Source organism: Antedon mediterranea, chromosome 11, assembly GCF_964355755.1.
Source record: "Antedon mediterranea chromosome 11, ecAntMedi1.1, whole genome shotgun sequence".
NCBI classification, from domain to species: domain Eukaryota; kingdom Metazoa; phylum Echinodermata; class Crinoidea; order Comatulida; family Antedonidae; genus Antedon; species Antedon mediterranea.
This window is the reverse complement of record NC_092680.1, coordinates 16,405,870-16,424,223: the sequence shown is the minus strand read 5'-3', so window position 1 is coordinate 16,424,223 and position 18,354 is coordinate 16,405,870. Positions and strand designations below refer to the sequence as shown.

At 32.1% G+C, this 18,354-nt stretch overlaps 2 protein-coding genes across 2 annotated transcripts; one reads left to right on the top strand and one right to left on the bottom strand.

Annotated features, from left to right (window-relative positions):
• Positions 1–2,477: 2,477 nt before the first annotated feature.
• LOC140062018 (sialin-like) lies at positions 2,478–5,006 on the bottom strand. The gene is made up of 5 exons (XM_072108059.1): positions 4,958–5,006; positions 4,434–4,609; positions 3,044–3,277; positions 2,801–2,888; positions 2,478–2,590 (listed from the first exon to the last, which is right to left on the bottom strand). Exons 1-5 carry the CDS (start codon positions 5,004–5,006, stop codon positions 2,478–2,480), a joined length of 660 nt encoding a protein of 219 aa, XP_071964160.1.
• Positions 5,007–7,164: 2,158 nt separating this feature from the next.
• Positions 7,165–17,498, top strand: LOC140062017 (tetratricopeptide repeat protein 38-like). The gene is made up of 5 exons (XM_072108058.1): positions 7,165–7,205; positions 8,490–8,538; positions 11,715–11,792; positions 15,971–16,052; positions 17,296–17,498. The coding sequence occupies exons 1-5, from the start codon at positions 7,165–7,167 to the stop codon at positions 17,496–17,498; spliced, it is 453 nt and encodes a 150-aa protein (XP_071964159.1).
• The last annotated feature ends 856 nt before the right edge of the window (positions 17,499–18,354 follow it).

Below are 18,354 nucleotides of genomic sequence, written 5' to 3'. Positions count from 1 at the left end.
AGTACAACCTTCTTTTTCAAGACTATTTCCCAAAATCTTAATGAATCTTTGTTTGTTTTGAACGTTTGACAGAAATTCTTCTTTTTTGGTTTGTAAGGTCATAGATTGGTCAAAGTGTACAGCTACACCACCACCACCACTTCTCCTTGTATGTGTACAGTCTTTTGTACTTAGTGAGTTATCGTACCCATCAAAAACAACAATGGGTTTTCCATATTTGTGAGAAACATATTTTGTGTATACTCTCATAATGTCACCCCTGAAGCCCCTCTTGTCCATGGAATTTTATGAAGTAGTGCTCCTCCATCTAAGACGTACTGAATTTGATCAGGAGGTTCTGGAGCAACCTCGATTGCTGTTGACCACAAACTATCAGCTAAACTAGCTTTATTTGCAGACCTCATCATATCTGGTGATTCAAACAATCTAAATATATCTGATACATTATCGCATCTTGTGCCGGCAGTTACAAGTCGTTGAAATAGAAGTAAAGGATCTACATTGACCACATCATCTTTTATCTTCAATGCGCTTTTAGAGTTCATTGTAATGGATTGGCTCTTTTTCCGAAATGTGTAGTCGGCGACCTTTTGGTTTGTCATTGATTGCACAATAATAATTATTTGACCTTACATGCTTGGCATTGTCACAGTCTACATTGATATGTGCCGTAACTCCAGTTGCAATGTTTGTCAGTGATTTTGTACTGTCTGTATTAAATGGATTTCGCTGTGTCAGATACCTTGATTTGTCTTGTACATCACTGAGGTCCTTCCTCTTTCTGGCATATGTTGTTTCTTTATGTTGTTCACTGGTAGTATACAACACGTTAGTGAACTCTTGCATTGAATGATTGATTGGCGCAGACTGGAGTTGAAAGGACCCAGACAAGTCGTTGAATGTCTGTTAATCCTCGCCCTCTTGTTAGACCTCCTCTTGTTTTTATGCTACGCATAAGACACTGTTCTATGGCAAGATCAGTTGATATTCCAGCCCAACGTCTGTCAGATCGCCGCACTTATTATTTGGTCAAATTTAAAATGTTATACTCGAGACCCGAGATTTATTCATGACACGACTAGAAAATGTTAACGGTCAAAATAATGATTTTCGGTTATATTGTACATTTGCATTTGTTTTCATTAGAGTAAATATAAACAAATATACTGGTATAATAGGTCAAAGGTCAAAAACATAGTTTCTATCCATTTTTTTAAAAACTATTTCATTAGGCCTATAGTGAATATAAATATGAGTCTTCTGAATTTTTTGACACAAAATTGACGAAGTTGTGCTTAGTGGTTACTGAGATATAAAAAATGTAGTTACTGAGAAATCTAAAATAATGAATATGTGTCAAAGGTCAAAATAATGACTTCCGGTAATTTTACACGAATATTTTCCATTAGAACTAATATAAACATTGACCTTCTGAGTAGTTTGACGCAAATAACGCTCATCTACGCCCACTGGTTACTAAGATACGAATATACGAAAATATACAATAAAATAGGTCAAAGTTAAAAAACATGCTTTCCTGTAATTTTTGGTAAAAAGGTTTCTTTAGAGTACATATAAATATGGGTCTTCTGAATAGTTTGACACCAAAATTAACATGCTACGCCTAGTAGTTTTCAAAATAGAAAAATGTGTAATTTGACCCCTATGACCTTAAAACCCCTTAAAAAGTATGTTCCACTGAACCGATTTTGGTAGATTTTGGAAATGATCTTCCCAGATGCTTATAGAATCAAATAAAAAGGGTTTGGAAACTATTGCAATTTGTTTTGGGTTACGCCCTTTTTTGTCATAGATTGACTGGACTACTACTGTATCACAATAGGATTTGTGTATTTCATTGTTAAGTTTATAATATATAATGTCTTACTTGTAAATTTGACTGCATATTGGCTTTTGATCCCACAATACACCACACGACACACCAAACAACACCAAACGTCCCTGTAAACATCTATTATTAATTATTATTACTATTATACTATTATTTATTAGTAATTAAATATAAAATAGTATGATTTGTTTGATAATATGAAATATTATAGTTATACAGGGAGTAGAGCTAGATAGCCATGAAGTTGCCTTTTCTTTTCGTCCTTTTTATCCAACTATTTAAATGTTTTATATAATGTTATATTTATGTATTTGTTTTTAACTTTTGGATAAAAAAAGAAAGAAATCAGATATTGCAGCGTAGAAAAAAACATACATATCGTAGGTCCACCACATAACCAGGAATCAAGTCTCCTGGTTTTACATTCTCTTTACATCATTTTAAACTACATTATGCTGATTATTTCAATTCTTGTGTTTAAACACGAAATTTATGGATGGTACAAACTTAAAGATTTTGAAGACGTAAACGTACAGTTATTTCCACATGATATTGTTAGTGAATGACATTTCGAAGTTTTTATATTTTTTGTTTTTTCTAAATTGTTCTTTTAATTTCAAGAAGTTTAAGAGTCAAACTTACCATATAAATAAAATGTGGAGGGCCAACCGCCCATGAACTCAGATGAACACAGCCAGGTGGAGATATAACAGGTTATTATTGGTCCTACACTACTACCTAAAATACAAATAACATATTTTTGTAACAACTAATACAGTAGTACAATCCATTCAAAAGTGGCTTCAAGTGCAAGTTCAAATTTATTTTTAAATACACAGTAATTGAAATTTGTATTCCAAGATTAAAAAAACACGATAATTCATTAAACAGATACATGCAAATCACGAGGAAAGAGATCGTGAAACGTAAAGTAAATAGAAAAATTACCTGAAAAAGCAATAGCTAATAGCGTATTACGTTCATCTGCTTTTGACCAATTTCTAATCAAGACTAAATTTGCTGGATATGCAATACCCTAGAAAAATAGCAAAATTTTTAAATTTCGCATTCGGGTAATAACAGGACGTTGACATTCGTTAATTGTGACTTTTTGTAATACATTCTATAGTGAACTTCATACAAATGTCTTAATTAAATCAAGTTTCAAAAACATAAAGTTGGATAATATACCTGTCCAAAGCCATCAATAATTCTGGTGAATATTACAAAACCAACGCCAATATTTGCTGCAAACTGGGTTACTAGCATGGAAACAGTTGTAAATATTATTCCAGTCATGAGCATAGAAAACCCACCAAATCTTCCAACTTGCCAACCTCCAAGAATAGGTCCAACTGAATAGCCACAGTAGAAAGAACCTAAAATGATTTGTTGCGTTTTCATGTTCCAGTCAAACGTAGATACCTGTAAAATTACTAACTCGGTTAAGTATGCTGTTTAATCAACGAAAGACATTTCATTTAAATAATATTGCTTGTGCGTTCTTGCGATAGATATACTTATCTTTTCTGGGATTTATTTAATGTTTAGTCTCAAATCTACAGTTTATAATACAAAATTGGCTTAATAACACACAATTTTGAAACATAGAACATTACAAACTGAGTTTGTGATGAACAAGTTCTAAAGGTCGTCACTTTAACATCGGTCATCTTTTAAACACCGATGATTTGTTTTATATAACACATCAAATATACATTTCTGTCATTTGACTGAACGAATGTTAGTCACATTGCGTGCAATATCAGTATACGTACTATTACACGAACGTGTCATAGTACTTTTTGTTTTATAGCCGCAACTTTATAATGAACCGTTCCTATAATTATTAGCAGCTTTGGGTTCACAAGTTTGTAAATATCGTTACCGTAATTATGCAAATTAAAAATTGACACTATAGTAATTATATCATTGAAGAATGTAAATTAATAAGGTGGGCAGCAGCAGCTCCCGCAATGCAACAACATTATTATCGTATGTAAGGACGTATTTATTTTACTGGAGATATAGTATATTGGTCTGAAATGTAATGGGTTAGCATAGAATTAGAGTAGGCCATTACGTGGAAAAAGAAAAGAACTGTCTACATTGAATATTTTTTATTATTTACAATCTTTACAAAAGTGAAGGCTTGTTCTGATTTAATGCGTTAGCATAGAATTAGAGTAGGATATGGAAAAAGAAAATAACTGTCTACCGTGAATATTTTCTATTATTTACAATCTTTACAAAAGTGAAAGCTGTTGAAATACTATTTAGCCTACTGTACAATGGGAAATAATAAATCGTACTTTTAGTGTTTGATAAGCTGTTTGTCCCGTGTACATAGAGTACACGTTAAAGAACTTGGTCTGTAGGCCTACACAGACAGTGAGCGTACTGACTTATTGATATCACCGTATTATTAAAAGCATTAATATTTCTCCAATCGAGAGATGATGTTATTTCTTGTTTTAAATAACATGTAAAAAATGAATGTCCAGATCTTCAGTTGTCGTAATATAGCATGAACAGAAATATATAGACCTAATCCAATAGTTGTGTCAAAAATGAAACTTACTATTTGGCTGCTGCCTTCATTTACTACATAATCTGTGGAATTCGTAATGTCACTTTCTGGACGTGCCATAAACAGTATAGCTATACTCCAGTTCACTCTGGCAGCAAACATTAAAGTACTTCCAACAAAACATAGAAATGTTATTACATAGCGAATTTTCAACGTTGGTGAATTATCTAAAAATTGAAGAAAAACAAAGAGCAACTAACACTGGGTGTAATAAGTTTGCTCTGGAAACAAACTTGTTTTAGTTTGCATATAATATTTCATTTTAATCTCAAGGTTTTCAATTTATTTTATTTTGTATATTATGGAAAATAATCACGAATGATATGAATGAATGAATATAATTGACAAGAAAGGTGGACTTTTCAAAGGTCATTTAAAGGTTTTTTTTTACTGTTCGAAATAGCTCTAAATAGTGGTTAAAGAGCATTGATTAATTTTAGTTTTCACACATACATAGATGTCCAAAAGTAGAAACTAGATAGGCAGTTGCATCATAAACTTTCATTGTATCTTACCGTTAACTTGCAAAATCGGCTGCTTCTCGATCAGATTTTGGTCGGGCATCTCGACTTTTAAATCTAATGGTAAAAATACCGAAAAATGCAATTTTCAATACTAACCGACTAAGTATTAAAGTTAAGGTTAAAATTATACAAATTTATAGACTATGATTTACATAAATTGCGGTTTTAAACCTATCTACTATTTTTTCTATATTTCCTATAAGTATAAGAAATTTCTATTTCTATACCTATCTGATCTATCAGCATTTTAATAAACAGCTCACAATACCTATGCATTTAAGACCTCTGTTTTGGTTGAAAACTTTACTAAATAATATATTTCAAAACTACTAGAGTCCTGTTTTAAAATATGTTCCCGTCTAAATCTACGTTTAAAAAACACACCGTATAATAATAATAGTGTATTACAAACCTTACGACACAACACAATTCTTGATACAAACTTACTCTATATATGTCCATTGAAGCCAATGGAGTAGGTCTTTTATTCATTGATACGTTATATAAATATCTATAGTGTAATGGTTCAGTTCATTTCTCTAACAAAACGATTATCCAGTTTCATTTCTGTCTACAGAATATCTCACTATCTGAATGTTTGAATGACCTCTATTTCAAGAGCCACTGCTCCAATAAAATGACAAGAATTTACTCACTCACAATTTATAATATAGGATAGATGTAGACACAATATTTCGTCATCTATACATTGGTAGGAGATTGGCCGCGTAGTCGAAAATAAATGCACTTAATAATACGTCGATCTAAACCGGTTAGATATTTCAAAGATATTAAAATAAATATAAATTAGCTCAATCTCCTGGTTGGAGAAAAAAAAATGTCAATGGGTTTTCAATTAACAATTAAATTTATTCTCATAGTAAAAGGTGATTCACAGGTCCGTAGCCAGGGTTTTTTTTTATGATTCGGGCGAACTCTGCTACCGGTATAACACGGTTCAAATTTCGGAACGTCCATAAATTCTACAGAAATTCGGCCTAATATTTGCGGATAAATAGGCTACTACACGCATCGGAAATTCAAAACTATACGCACAATTATGATTTGGCCTAAAAATTGGCCTTAGATTATGGAAAACCTGGCATATCGCAATAATTATGGACAAATCGATTATTAGCCTAGGCAATAATATACCTAATATTTAAAAGTAATGAATATAGGCTATATTTTGTTTGTCGATGAATTTTTGAATTCATGTGTGAATGCTTGATCCACATTAGAGGTAATCTGTGATGGCGCTAGTAACACTGCTACGCGTGGGTAATTTGTGAATGACGTAGTAGGCTACATACACGCGCCTAGATAGGGAAGATCTGTACTGCATTGCGAGAGGAGGGGAAGTCCGATAATGTGTCATAGTAATGTAACAAGCCAGAGATGAAATAAAATCACGAATACATTAGGTTAATTGTCGTTGTTTTAGTCGTCGTCAGAAGTTTATCGACCGACGTCTATTTCTCATGTGTAGTAGAGCGTTTCTTTGACAACTTTGAAGATTACCAATGATTTATTCAAATTCAACACTGTTCTAATCCCTCAAAATTCTAAATGCTATTATTATACTACTATATTGTTGAAAAAATGGATTGCGTGATATGAAAATCGATTGATAGTAAAACGTAACAAAGATACGTTCTTGTCTGGTTATTAGGTATTCATGTAGTGATGAAGCGGATGATTATTTTTGTAGCGTTCCCATTAATTAAAATAAATTTTGTTACAAAGAAATATTTTTGTTGTGAAGGTCGTTAAATTCGTTGACGCCAGCATTACTTCTTAATTTTAACAATTAAGTTGAACTGAACTGAACTTTTATTGTATCTCATTTAAATCAGAGGCACAGTCTTAATGAGATGTGCAACAAGTTTACAGCGAATACTACACACACACTTATATATACAACAAAAATAAAAAATAGGCATAAGAACAAATTATCATCATCTAATCAATTTTTCATTACGGAAAGTTCTAACTGTACGCTGTACCTTACTGTACCCTATTCTTGAATACTAGTCTTGCATGAGATTCTCATTGGGATATTGATAAAATTCATATACTAGAACAAATCCTAATAACTGCAACAACTTTGTTTGGGTTGTGGGAAGCTATGATTATAAGCCCAACTAAAGATGATGGTTTAAAATTCTTCAACATTTGTTCTTCGGTTGTATGTAAGGATGAGAGATGAAGATGTTAAGCTTCGTGCATTTTGTGGGTTGTAAGAATTGGAATATCTATTCATTCACACTGACAAAGTTACAAGATTACCTATCTCAACTATTATCACCAAAGCCTTCTATAGCCTGAGATGAGAGTTATTATTGAAGAAAAAAAAATATTTGAAATGATCATCCTGTTGCTTTAAAGAGAAGAATATTTTTTCTTGATAGTAAAACTTGAAAACTGTAAGTATCTTGGTAAAGTTTCTGGTGTTCCAGTATTTAGACTTATATTATTTTGTATCTTTCTAGATCTTTACTTATTTTGTTAATATAGTGTATTATAATATCCCTGTGTTTTAATATAAGCATGGAGAAATATATTATTTTCCCATGATATGAGGAAAACTTATTTTAATTTGAAAGTTTAAGTGAACGTGCAATAAACACCAACCTTTTTCATTTTATAAGAGACTCTATTGTCAAAAGAGCTCATAGCCGTTACGCCAAAGCCTTTTAATACCTTTATATTGTTTTCTGTTCTTTGGTTTTTGAATAGAAAACTTTTAGAGAATAAAAGGGTTAATATGTAGCAAGTGATGCTTGTCGATAGCTACTTACAAACTTTCTCCTTGTCTTCCTTTACACATAAATCGTAACCTTGCTGGTACAAGCTACATTGATAGAGTGTAAGTACTATTTATATGTTTTTCTGTGTGTCATTTCATATTTTTGTCAACAGCTAGTTCGGACTTTTTGTACTTTTTGATTCCACATATTTTTAAATAGGATTATTATTTTTCTTTCATAAAAATGCTTATTATTATATTAATACTGGTATTAGTTATACTAAAAATTGTGATTGGAGGCACTCTTTGGTTTCTATCTGTCTGATAATTATATCTAATTTACCGCGTTTTTTTAATATCCATATGTGTTACTGTTAGGCCTAATTTATTCTGCATTTTTTCTAATTTTTTATTTCATTTCAACACATACATAATACAAAATTAATAGATAAAGGTAACGTATTTTTATTCAATTGCGATTAAATTAAAAAATAAATATTCAATTAAATATAATTCTATGCTATTTTTAATATTTTTATTATTTTGACTTGATCATATTTTATGCCTTTGAAATATAAATTTATAGCGTAAATTATCTCTTTTCATATCTTGAAAATACAGTATATCCCTCGTTAATTTCTCCTATTATTTCTCCTGTTATTTTTATACCATTTTTTAGTCTGAAATACCTGGTAGGGCTCCATCTTATTTTTATTGCTTTTCTTTGATGACCGAATATGCTTTACTATTTTCATTTTTTTCCTCTTTATTTAGGTTTCATTCTAAAGTAATGTCACGACGGTGTAACTGGAGAGATTGCCAGGTATACTGTACATAAAAATGTGTATTTTAATAGTAAATTTATAACATTATGACTAGATATACCATACCACATCTTTATTTCTGACTGCTAAAGGTTGGCTGGTATAAATGACACCAAGTCGCCTCCATCCCCATACAATCACATACTCAGTTGGCGTAGTAGTGTTGATGTGGTTATGGACTTGTAAGTTTCATTTTTGGACAGGAATCCTTTAAAAAAAAGTTTTTTCTTGAGGACAAGGGTTAGACAGAACTAACTCATTCGCATAGTGATGTTTTAAGACAAGCTAGCATTACCGATTTACCATACCCTAGCACAGCAACCAAACTAAAGATACGGTACCGTATTCCTAGGCATAGAAATCCAACTACTGGATGCTGAACTCCGGAGATCAAATGGTTTATCTGTGGCTGCTACCCGATAGGCCAGTTGGCTTCTTAAAATGTTTGGTTAACAGAGAACGCGACGCAGAGGATATGTATGGTCGGCCATTAGGGCCATAATAGTAAAACATTAAAACAAAGAATTATGTAAAAAAATAACTAATGTTTTCAAAAATCAACCAACAAACTAAAAAAACAACGACCATTTTCAAAAATCAACGAACATACTCAAAAAACTACAAAGGAAAATAGAAATCAACGAAAAAAATATAGAAAACAAAGAAGTAAAAAAGTGTTCTAATAAAGTCACGCGAAGGCTTACTCGCTTGTGATTGACTGTCTATAACTTCGCTTGTCATTGGTTAAAACGCTTGCGTTGCGTTTACGTCATTGCGTCACGTTCTAGTGGGAACCAATCTTTAGAGAGGACATAACAATAATAAAATAAGATTAATATCACGAACGTACATTTTATTTTTAATACGTACGTACGTGTTATATTACGTACGTATGTAATAATCAATACGTACGTAGGTATTAAAAAACACGTACGTACGTATTATCATTACGTACGTACGTAATATTTTTAATACGTACGTAGTACGTACTTACGTAATAATAATGCGTACGTACGCATTATTATTGTATTATTACGTACGTAATATTAACACGTACGTAATTATTAAATAACACGTACGTACATATTATTATTATTACGTACGTACGTGATGTTTAATTTTACCTACATACGTAATAGTAAAGCAATGATAGAGATAGGCCGCTAGCCGATAGTTCAAAATATGGATAGAGATCAATTCATCTTGTACGTCTCTACTTTGATTTAGGGTTTAGCCAAAATACAACAGGCAATTAAATATCACGTACGTACGTGTTATTTAATACGTACGTATGTGTATTGATATTACGTACGTACGTAATAATCATGTAATGCGTACGTACGTATTATTATTACGTAAATACGTACTATTAACAAGTACGTAGGCCTACGTACGTTACGTACGTACGTAATAATAATATACGTACGTGTTATTATTACGTACGTACGTGTTGATTATTACGTACGTAATATTAACACGTATGCACGTATTAAATAACATGTACGTACGTGATATTAATTTATTATTATTATGTCCCCTCTTAGGGCTGTCGAATTAAAGCCTTTTGAACGTTATTATTTTTTAAACAAAAGACTCAACTCCATACACTCTACATATGAATAGTTGGACACAAAAATGGCTTCTAATCCATTCGTAACTCTTTCTCGCGTGTCATGAACACTGCCCTCAAACGGCAAAATTGGTTATTTTTTTGCAAACGTCCTTTGATTGTTCGATATTTCCATTGATTGTTCGACTTGTCCTTTGATTGTCCGACTTGTCCCTTGATTGTCCGACTTGTCCCTTGATTGTTCGACTTGTCCTTTGATTGTTCGACTTGTCCCTTGATTGTCCGACTTGTCCTTTGATTGTTCGACTTGTCCTTTGATTGTGCGACTTGTCCTTTGATTGTTTGACTTTTCCTTTGATTGTTCGACTTGTCCTTTGATTGTTCGACTTGTCCTTTGATTGTGCTTTGATCTATGCTTTCCTATATATTGATGTCCTTAATTTGGGTTCCAATTGTTCCCATTTTTTTTGCTGGTAGACACTGTGTATCAAGTATGTGTATAGATTCTAAGTACAGTATAACCCTTTGTTCATACACTAATTGATATGCTAATTTAGTGTTCAATGTTATGTATGTGAGTTGCATTTAATTATACAACTGTATTATATTTTTATTTTGGTTTAGAGGAAGGTGGTTACTGAATTTCTGTTTTATCTGAGTTTTGATCTGTTTTAATCTAGTCTACTTCTTTTTTATACTCATATAATTTGTTATATTGCATGTTTAAATGTTTTAAGGATGCACCATTATCGTATGTGTCGCTGTTCAAAAAGCGTTTTCCGAATAAATTATTTATTATTTGTGCGACTTTTCCTTTGATTGTTCGACTTGTCCTTTGATTGTTCGACTTGTCCTTTGGTTGTTGAGCTTGTCCTTTGATTGCTGAGTTGTCAAACTAGTTGTAAGGACATGACCCATTACTAAAAAATATCAAGTCGAACAATCAAAGGACAAGTCGAACAATCAAAGGACAAGCTCAACAATCAAAAGACAAGCTCAATAATCAAAGGACATATCAAAAAATACTAACTAATGTTCGCAATTTGAGGGCAGTACTCATGATGACACGCGAGCAGAGCCATATTATAATATTGAAAGAGTTATGATTTTGAATGGACTAGAAGCCATTGTGTCCAAATATTCCTATGTAGAGTCATGTTCGTAGTAACTTTATAATAATAGTACGTACGTACGTGTTATCTTTGATTTCCCAAATTGTCCGTTGTTTTTTGCTTATTCTTTGTTGTTTATTATTAGAATATGTTTTAGTTCTTTGTTTTCTATATTTTGTTCCTTGATTTTGATTTAGTTTTTTTAGTTTATGTTCGTTGATTTTTTAAAACGTTCATTGGTTTTTGAGTTTGTTGATTTTTGAAAACGTTCGTTGTTTTTGTACATAGTTCTTTGTTTTATTTGTTTACTATTATGGCCCTAATGGCCACCCATAATATGCACATAGTACAGTACTGTTGGGTATTTTTCGCAGCCAGAAATAAAATCAAATGACTGTAGCGAGGTCCTATCTCGGCAAGGTGAGTTCAGTGTCCTGTTGCTAGATTGTCTTGTGATGATTAAATGTTTTTCTTTTTTTTATGTTCCTTTTAGGCATGGAAAGATGAAGGACTTGAATTCTCTACTACCAGCAATGAGGCCTGTAAGCTCTATGATGCTGCCCTCACGCAGGTATTGTATACGTTCAAAGATCTTAAAAGGAGAAGATACAACAGTTCCGTTGGCGCATTGTATTCCGTTTTTGTACTGTTGATTCTTTACCTATTTATATTCTTTGGTATTATATACTAAAGATGTGACACTACCCGCGTTTACGCGTAACACTTTAGAAGCGTCAAATTATAGTGCGCCCCCTCGCTTAAACAAGTAACGAACTTTTGCGTGACGTGACGATCGCAGTATTCTTTAGGGATTGAGTATTCGCGCCAAAGTTTGTATGGTTAACAAACAATGAATTAAAAGAAAAAAAGTGGAGGGATGTACTGTGCTGCAATTAATTGTAAAAGCAATTCAAAGGCCAACACAGAACTTAAGCTTTACAATTTTCCCAAAGACAAGAACAGGTAAATTTATGTAATTAAATAAGTAGCCTACATCTTAACATATGCTATGTACGTAGGGACTAACCTTACTTTACTGTATTCAATTTATACATATATTAATAAACTAGGCTAGGTAGGCCTATTATTAATAAATATTATTATTTAAACGTAGGTATGAAATGATTATTATTATTATTATTAGGCTACTAGGCCTACTAGTACATTAATTATATAACAGTGAACTTACACTAATTTCTTCACTGTTCCCTGGTTATATTACTTTATCCTTTAAATTTTAGTACCTTAAACAACTTTTAAAACTTTCAATTCAAGAAACATTTATTGACCAAATATTATATCATTACAATTGTTGGCATATAAGTAAAAATTTGGTCGAAAGACTACAAGAAGCCCAATTGGCATGTCGCTGTAGCCCCTCTTTTTACATTATACAAATAATAATAATAATAATAATAATAATACTTAATATAAACAAATTGTGATCTTAATTATTTCATGCTTTGCGTCTCATGGTTAATATTTGCTTTCTGTCTCATGGTTATTTTATTTTGTTTAATTTAACTAGCCGTTACGTACATTGCAGTATTAACGCATGGAATGATTATTATTATCATTATTAGGCTAGGACATTCGTTATAATAACAGTGAAATTACACTATTTTTATTGTTCCCTGGTTATATTACTTATCCGCTGAGTAGCCCTAACAAACAATTTTTAATTGAATCTTATACTTAATATTTATGAAATTCAACCGTTAGTTAGTTAGTGGTTTTAGGTTAGGCTTAAGTATTTGACTTTAGGCCCTAACCAATTTGAAAATCAATTACCATGCACGCAGACGTCCTATAATTACGTAAACGTTAATTAGGATAAAGCAAAAACTCACTAGACAATTATTAATTTACAGGTGTGCACAATGGGCCCAGAACACACGACGCGCGGATTTGAGAAGGAAACCAAGTTCCTATTTACACCGTAATTACCACTTGTGCAATATTCATTTCGAAGAATCTCAAATACTGATGGTCACAGGCAGACTAAATCAAGATTGCATTGAGAACTTATTTTCTATTGTCAGAGGGAGAGGGGGTCATTGCTATAACCCGATGGTAGATGAATTTAGAGCCTCCCTGAAGGAAGTTATGTTCAACAGGATGTTGTTCCGTTAGGGGAATTCGAATTGCCTAGAAGACACTGATCGACAGTACAGCTACATGGAATATATGCAATAATGATGGCCCAATCATCATCATCATCATCATCATCAACGCCACAATCGCATCATGTTGCCGATCAAGAAGACAACGATGCCACCACTGACGACGACTGCTGCTTAGAAGACTTTGAGATGACTCTACTTATACTTTAGTATAATTATGTAGCCGGTTACGTCGTCAAGAAAGTAAGTGTAAAGCACAACTGCGATACCTGTAACAGTGCGATGCCAGAAACCAATCGAAAACTGGAAGACCCAAAGCAGTTCCTAACACATTTTAAGTCTTATATGCCCATCAACCAGTATCGACTTCGGAGGATTAATTATGCCTACTGACAATGTAGTTAATTTCCTATCTATATGTGAAAAGATTTTTGTTTCTAACTTTAACAAATACTTACATACATCAAACATCATCAGAAAAATAAAGTTAAACATCGCTACCATGTTACATAGATTTGGTATGAAGTTGAATGTTTGTTCATCAGCAATTGAAACATTGCTAATTGAAACATAAGTAAACCTACGTATATTCTATGCTGTTAAATTCTTCAACAGAGACATAATCAGAAGAAGAAGAGTAACAAATTTACATTTCTGAGGTATGGTAAAGTTGTAGGAGGTCTGTACGCGCCCCGGTCTGTGCATTATCGGCTAGAAATGATGATCATTACGACGGTCTGGTATGATGAATAATTGTAAATATGATTTTATTTCAATGTTTCTACATTTTTTATATTTCCTCTCGGTGGCCCGTGCATCATTTCGCAATAGTTATTGAGTTAATTTTAAACTGAGACTACTATAATATAACTAATTGTTATCTCAGGTTTTAAATAAATTATAATAATAAATGAATGTCATGGCGAATGATGGGTACATAATACAGTAGGCCTAGTATGAATTGTCTCAGAATTGACTATCATAATCTGTTTCATATCATGCCTGTAAGCTTAAGCCTATGATTGTTTATAAATATATTCCGAAGAATTAATGCAATAAAATAGTCGTATAAGTAGTGATTTTAAAAAGTGAGTTCTTGTTCTTTTTTAATTGTTTATAACACACTATTTGACTAATATATTTTCCTAATCTGCACTGTTTTGCTGCTGGATGAAAAAGAAGAACAAATCAAGAACAAAAACGGAATACGATGCGCTTAGTGTTAATACCAGAGCCGACTCGCATAAATAAGTAGTAGTGCGGATGTGAGTGATGATTAGGCCTACTCCTAGATGATGATTTTGAGGATGATGATAAACATTCAATAATAACAACAATATTCAGTAATTAAAACAAATAGAGATATACAAAGTACAGGAAATAAGTCTATTATTATAATTAATCGCACATTACCGCAATTATTGTGATGAAAAAAATTGAGTATTCAGTTACAATACAGTAGACATATCTGATCCATAAATCTACTTGTTTGAGCGAGAGGGCGCCCTATAAAATGAGCTCCATGAGTGTTACATAAATCGCACGTAAAATTTCGAGAGTGTCCCATCTTTAGTACATAAGATCTTTGATAACGTTATGATTTGTATAGCAATTTTAGAGAGGGAGCTATTTATTTTTACTATTTAAATGACATTGCCATTGACAAATTCATTTTTCATGATTTTGATATTATTTTACCTGCTATCAATTATGTTAACTCCGCCATTTTTAGGAGACATTAATTGTTTTTGAAAGTTTGATTTTGTTTATTTAGTTTGTTTTGTCTTCTTGATGTTAATTTTATCAAATTTGTTTTGATGTATTGATAAAGAATTGAATTGAATTATTTATATTTCTAAGAACCTGAATTCAATCTGTTCTCATATTTTGTGCTACTCATAATTGTAATTATATATTAGGGAACAAATGTGGAATTTATCAGGTGGGACTAAAACCCACCTACAACCTCCAAATCACTAGCCTAGTCTTGCATTTATACCCCTAAACTATCTTCTTGCCCTAAGCAGCATGTACTTGTCAAACAGGATAATTGTTTTAACTATTGCAAAGTAGCTAATTTTAACTTAAATAGGGAAAATTTCTATATAATTTCAGAAATCACTCTGAGGCAAAACATTTTTAATTTGCACATTCATCATTAATCTTTTGCTGCCGAGATATAAAAATTCAGCACTCAGAGGCATCCCGAATTTGTGAAATATTAAATTTAACTTTATTATGCATCATGAATCAAAAGGTTTTTTAATGAATAATTTTTGAGAGGTGCATACATGGATTGAAGCCGGTCGGTCATACTGATACTGGTAGGGTTTTATGATAAAACTGATATCAAGTACATGTTATTGACAAACTCTAGTGGTAAATTTAACATGTAATCTATATTGATTTCTAATTCTAAAAACCCTTCATTCGTCGGCTTCTTCGCCAAAAATGTTCCGGAATACACCTAAGATAATTATAAATGTGTAATGTTAGCATGTACTTGATAACATTTTTTATCATAAAACCCTACCGGGCATAGATTAGAATGACAAATGCCAGTCCATGTAATTCATGTCATTGTTCAACAGTTTAAGTATTTATATAACAACTCTATCTACTACAGATTGTTGGATATTATCAAGACAAGAGTATGGGTGGCATCGATCAAACATTTAAAGGTTTAAAGGAAGCAGATCCTGAATTTGGTAAATTAAGTCAATTTAATTTGTCTACACTTAAGAAGAATTATTGGAATATAATTTAAAAAAATATATTTCATTTTATTTTATAAACATTCAACAGTGAGTAACTCATCAATTACAAGATGGATAAACTTATAATTTATCGTGTTTATATTTATAAGCTAAGTCTAACTTTAGGCTTACATAAGGCCAATTTACACGTTTACACAACAGTAAGCAGAAAACAAGAATATAGAATCTATGTTATTAATTTAATGACCATGGTGGTTGAGCGGAATAGATAGGTACAGATTCTGTGTGCTACAAACCTACCTAAAGTTTTCCGCTTATTGCTACAGCTCCACTACAGGACATTTTAGATAAACGAGATGTAATAATAAATAATGGTGTGATATTTGTTTTTTCCATATAATATTTAGCTTTTCGCTTTTATTTTGTATCTCCATTGAGATCCAGTCACTGATACCCACAGCATTGTCATTTTTTAAGTAATTTGCCTTTGGATTTATATATATTTTCTACTGTTTGTATCAATTTTGATCTGATTTTACTGTAATCCTGGAGGGTACTTTGGATAACTTTACCAAATTGCTTTATACTATGACGTTATCCATATTCCTTCACTTGCACTGATGAAGGGCTAGTGTTGCCCGAAAGCGCTGCTAACTTTTCTGGCTGTTTTACTTCTCGTTTTTGATTTAGCTTTTCGCTTTTATTTTGTATCTCCATTGAGATCCAGCCACTGATACCCACAGCATTGTCATTTTTTTCAGTAATTTGCCTTGGATCTATATATATATATATATATATATCATACTATATATATATATATATATATATATATATATATATAATTATATCCAAATGGTCTAATGGTTAAGACATCTGCATATCAAGCAGGCGGTCCGAGTTCGAGTCTCGGTTGGGGCGATCATTCTCACAGATTTCCCCATCTTTATCGTTTCAAATTAATTAATTAAATTTCAGTATATCACTGGGCGGTTTAGAATTAATGTTCTTTGCCTGTTGTGTTTATAATTATATCCAATATATAATTTCTAAACCGGAATAAGGCTTTTTGGAGGTCGTACAATGATCGTAGTAAAATTACATGATCAAGGATCGCAAGCATTTAGGTGTAAAAGCTGAACTATTAGTTGAACAATTTCTATTATTAGCTAGCTATAAAATAGATATGTATGGAATGAATATTTTATATGGTTTGTACAATCTTGATATTTTTTAGTAATGGGTCATGTCCTTACAACTAGTTTGACCTTGTGTTCAATGTCAATTGACATAAAAAAGGATGAACAACTGCAAAAAAGCCTTGATTACTTGGTTACTTTAAAGAAAAAACCAACAACAACACATAGAGAGACAAAGCACATAGAAGCTGTACAAGTTTTAGCAGATGGGTGGGTATATTGTAAAGCTAATTTTATGTGACAAACAAAATGTGATGTGCCAATATATGGACATAAATATGTCATATCACTACCATATTTGGGCACATCACACTTTTGTTGTCAAGCTAGACAGAGCTTAAAAAGAATTTCGAATAGTCATAGTAATCAACAATTTAAAATGTATAATTATAATCCTTAAGATGTCTTTGTAAATAGTAAATACTAATACTATAGTGTTAAGGCCAGTCTCCTTTTATTTCAAACCACAATGTTCCAAAAATAGACTTTGACATATTCACTATCTGCATCACTGATGAGTGTTCAGTTCTTAATACAACCCTTCAAAGACAGTAGAACAATTATAAAGGCCTGTCTCCATACTATCAAACTGGTTTGACAAAAAGAAAGTGTAATGTGCCCATCTGGTAGTGATATGCCCAAATATGGTATTGATATGACATCACCATGTCCATATATGGGCACATCACAGTTTGATAGTGTAGACAGAGTTTTAGGAAAGTAAAAAATAATTTACTTTCTTCATTGATACAATGTTGACATATACACTATATAACCTCATAATTCTTTACTAACTTGTAACACTTTTCTTAAGAGGTCACGTCTCTGCGATCAAGTTCAGAGTCTCTATTTGCTTGTTCTACCCATTTTTCATAGGATTCTGTCTTTCTTTGAGGGATGAGTAATTTTACTCTTTCCTACTTTGGAACGGTTTACCACTGTCAGCCGGCACTTTAGTTTAGTTTCCTGGCATTTAATTTTTACTGGTAAAGAGTATTGAAGATTTGCAGGCACTATAACACGGCTGTTTCATAGCGACATCATAGCCATAATATAAAGAGTTACGTCAATGTCGCGTTCACGGATTTTAGAAAGTC

What these genes read in the sequence shown, in the direction of transcription:
- LOC140062017 (XM_072108058.1), top strand. Translation starts at nt 7,165, where the DNA reads ATGAGAGATGAAGATGTTAAGCTTCGTGCATTTTGTGGGTT. An exon ending in CTTCGTGCATTTTGTGGGTT is followed by an intron (nt 7,206 to 8,489) that starts GTAAGAATTGGA and finishes CTCTTTATTTAG; the next exon opens with GTTTCATTCTAAAGTAATGT. An exon ending in GGAAGCAGATCCTGAATTTG is followed by an intron (nt 16,053 to 17,295) that starts GTAAATTAAGTC and finishes GATATTTTTTAG; the next exon opens with TAATGGGTCATGTCCTTACA.
- LOC140062018 (XM_072108059.1), bottom strand. Translation starts at nt 5,006, where the DNA reads ATGCCCGACCAAAATCTGATCGAGAAGCAGCCGATTTTGCAAGTTAAC. An exon ending in GCCGATTTTGCAAGTTAACG is followed by an intron (nt 4,610 to 4,957) that starts GTAAGATACAAT and finishes TTCAATTTTTAG; the next exon opens with ATAATTCACCAACGTTGAAA. An exon ending in TTATTGATGGCTTTGGACAG is followed by an intron (nt 2,889 to 3,043) that starts GTATATTATCCA and finishes CTATTTTTCTAG; the next exon opens with GGTATTGCATATCCAGCAAA.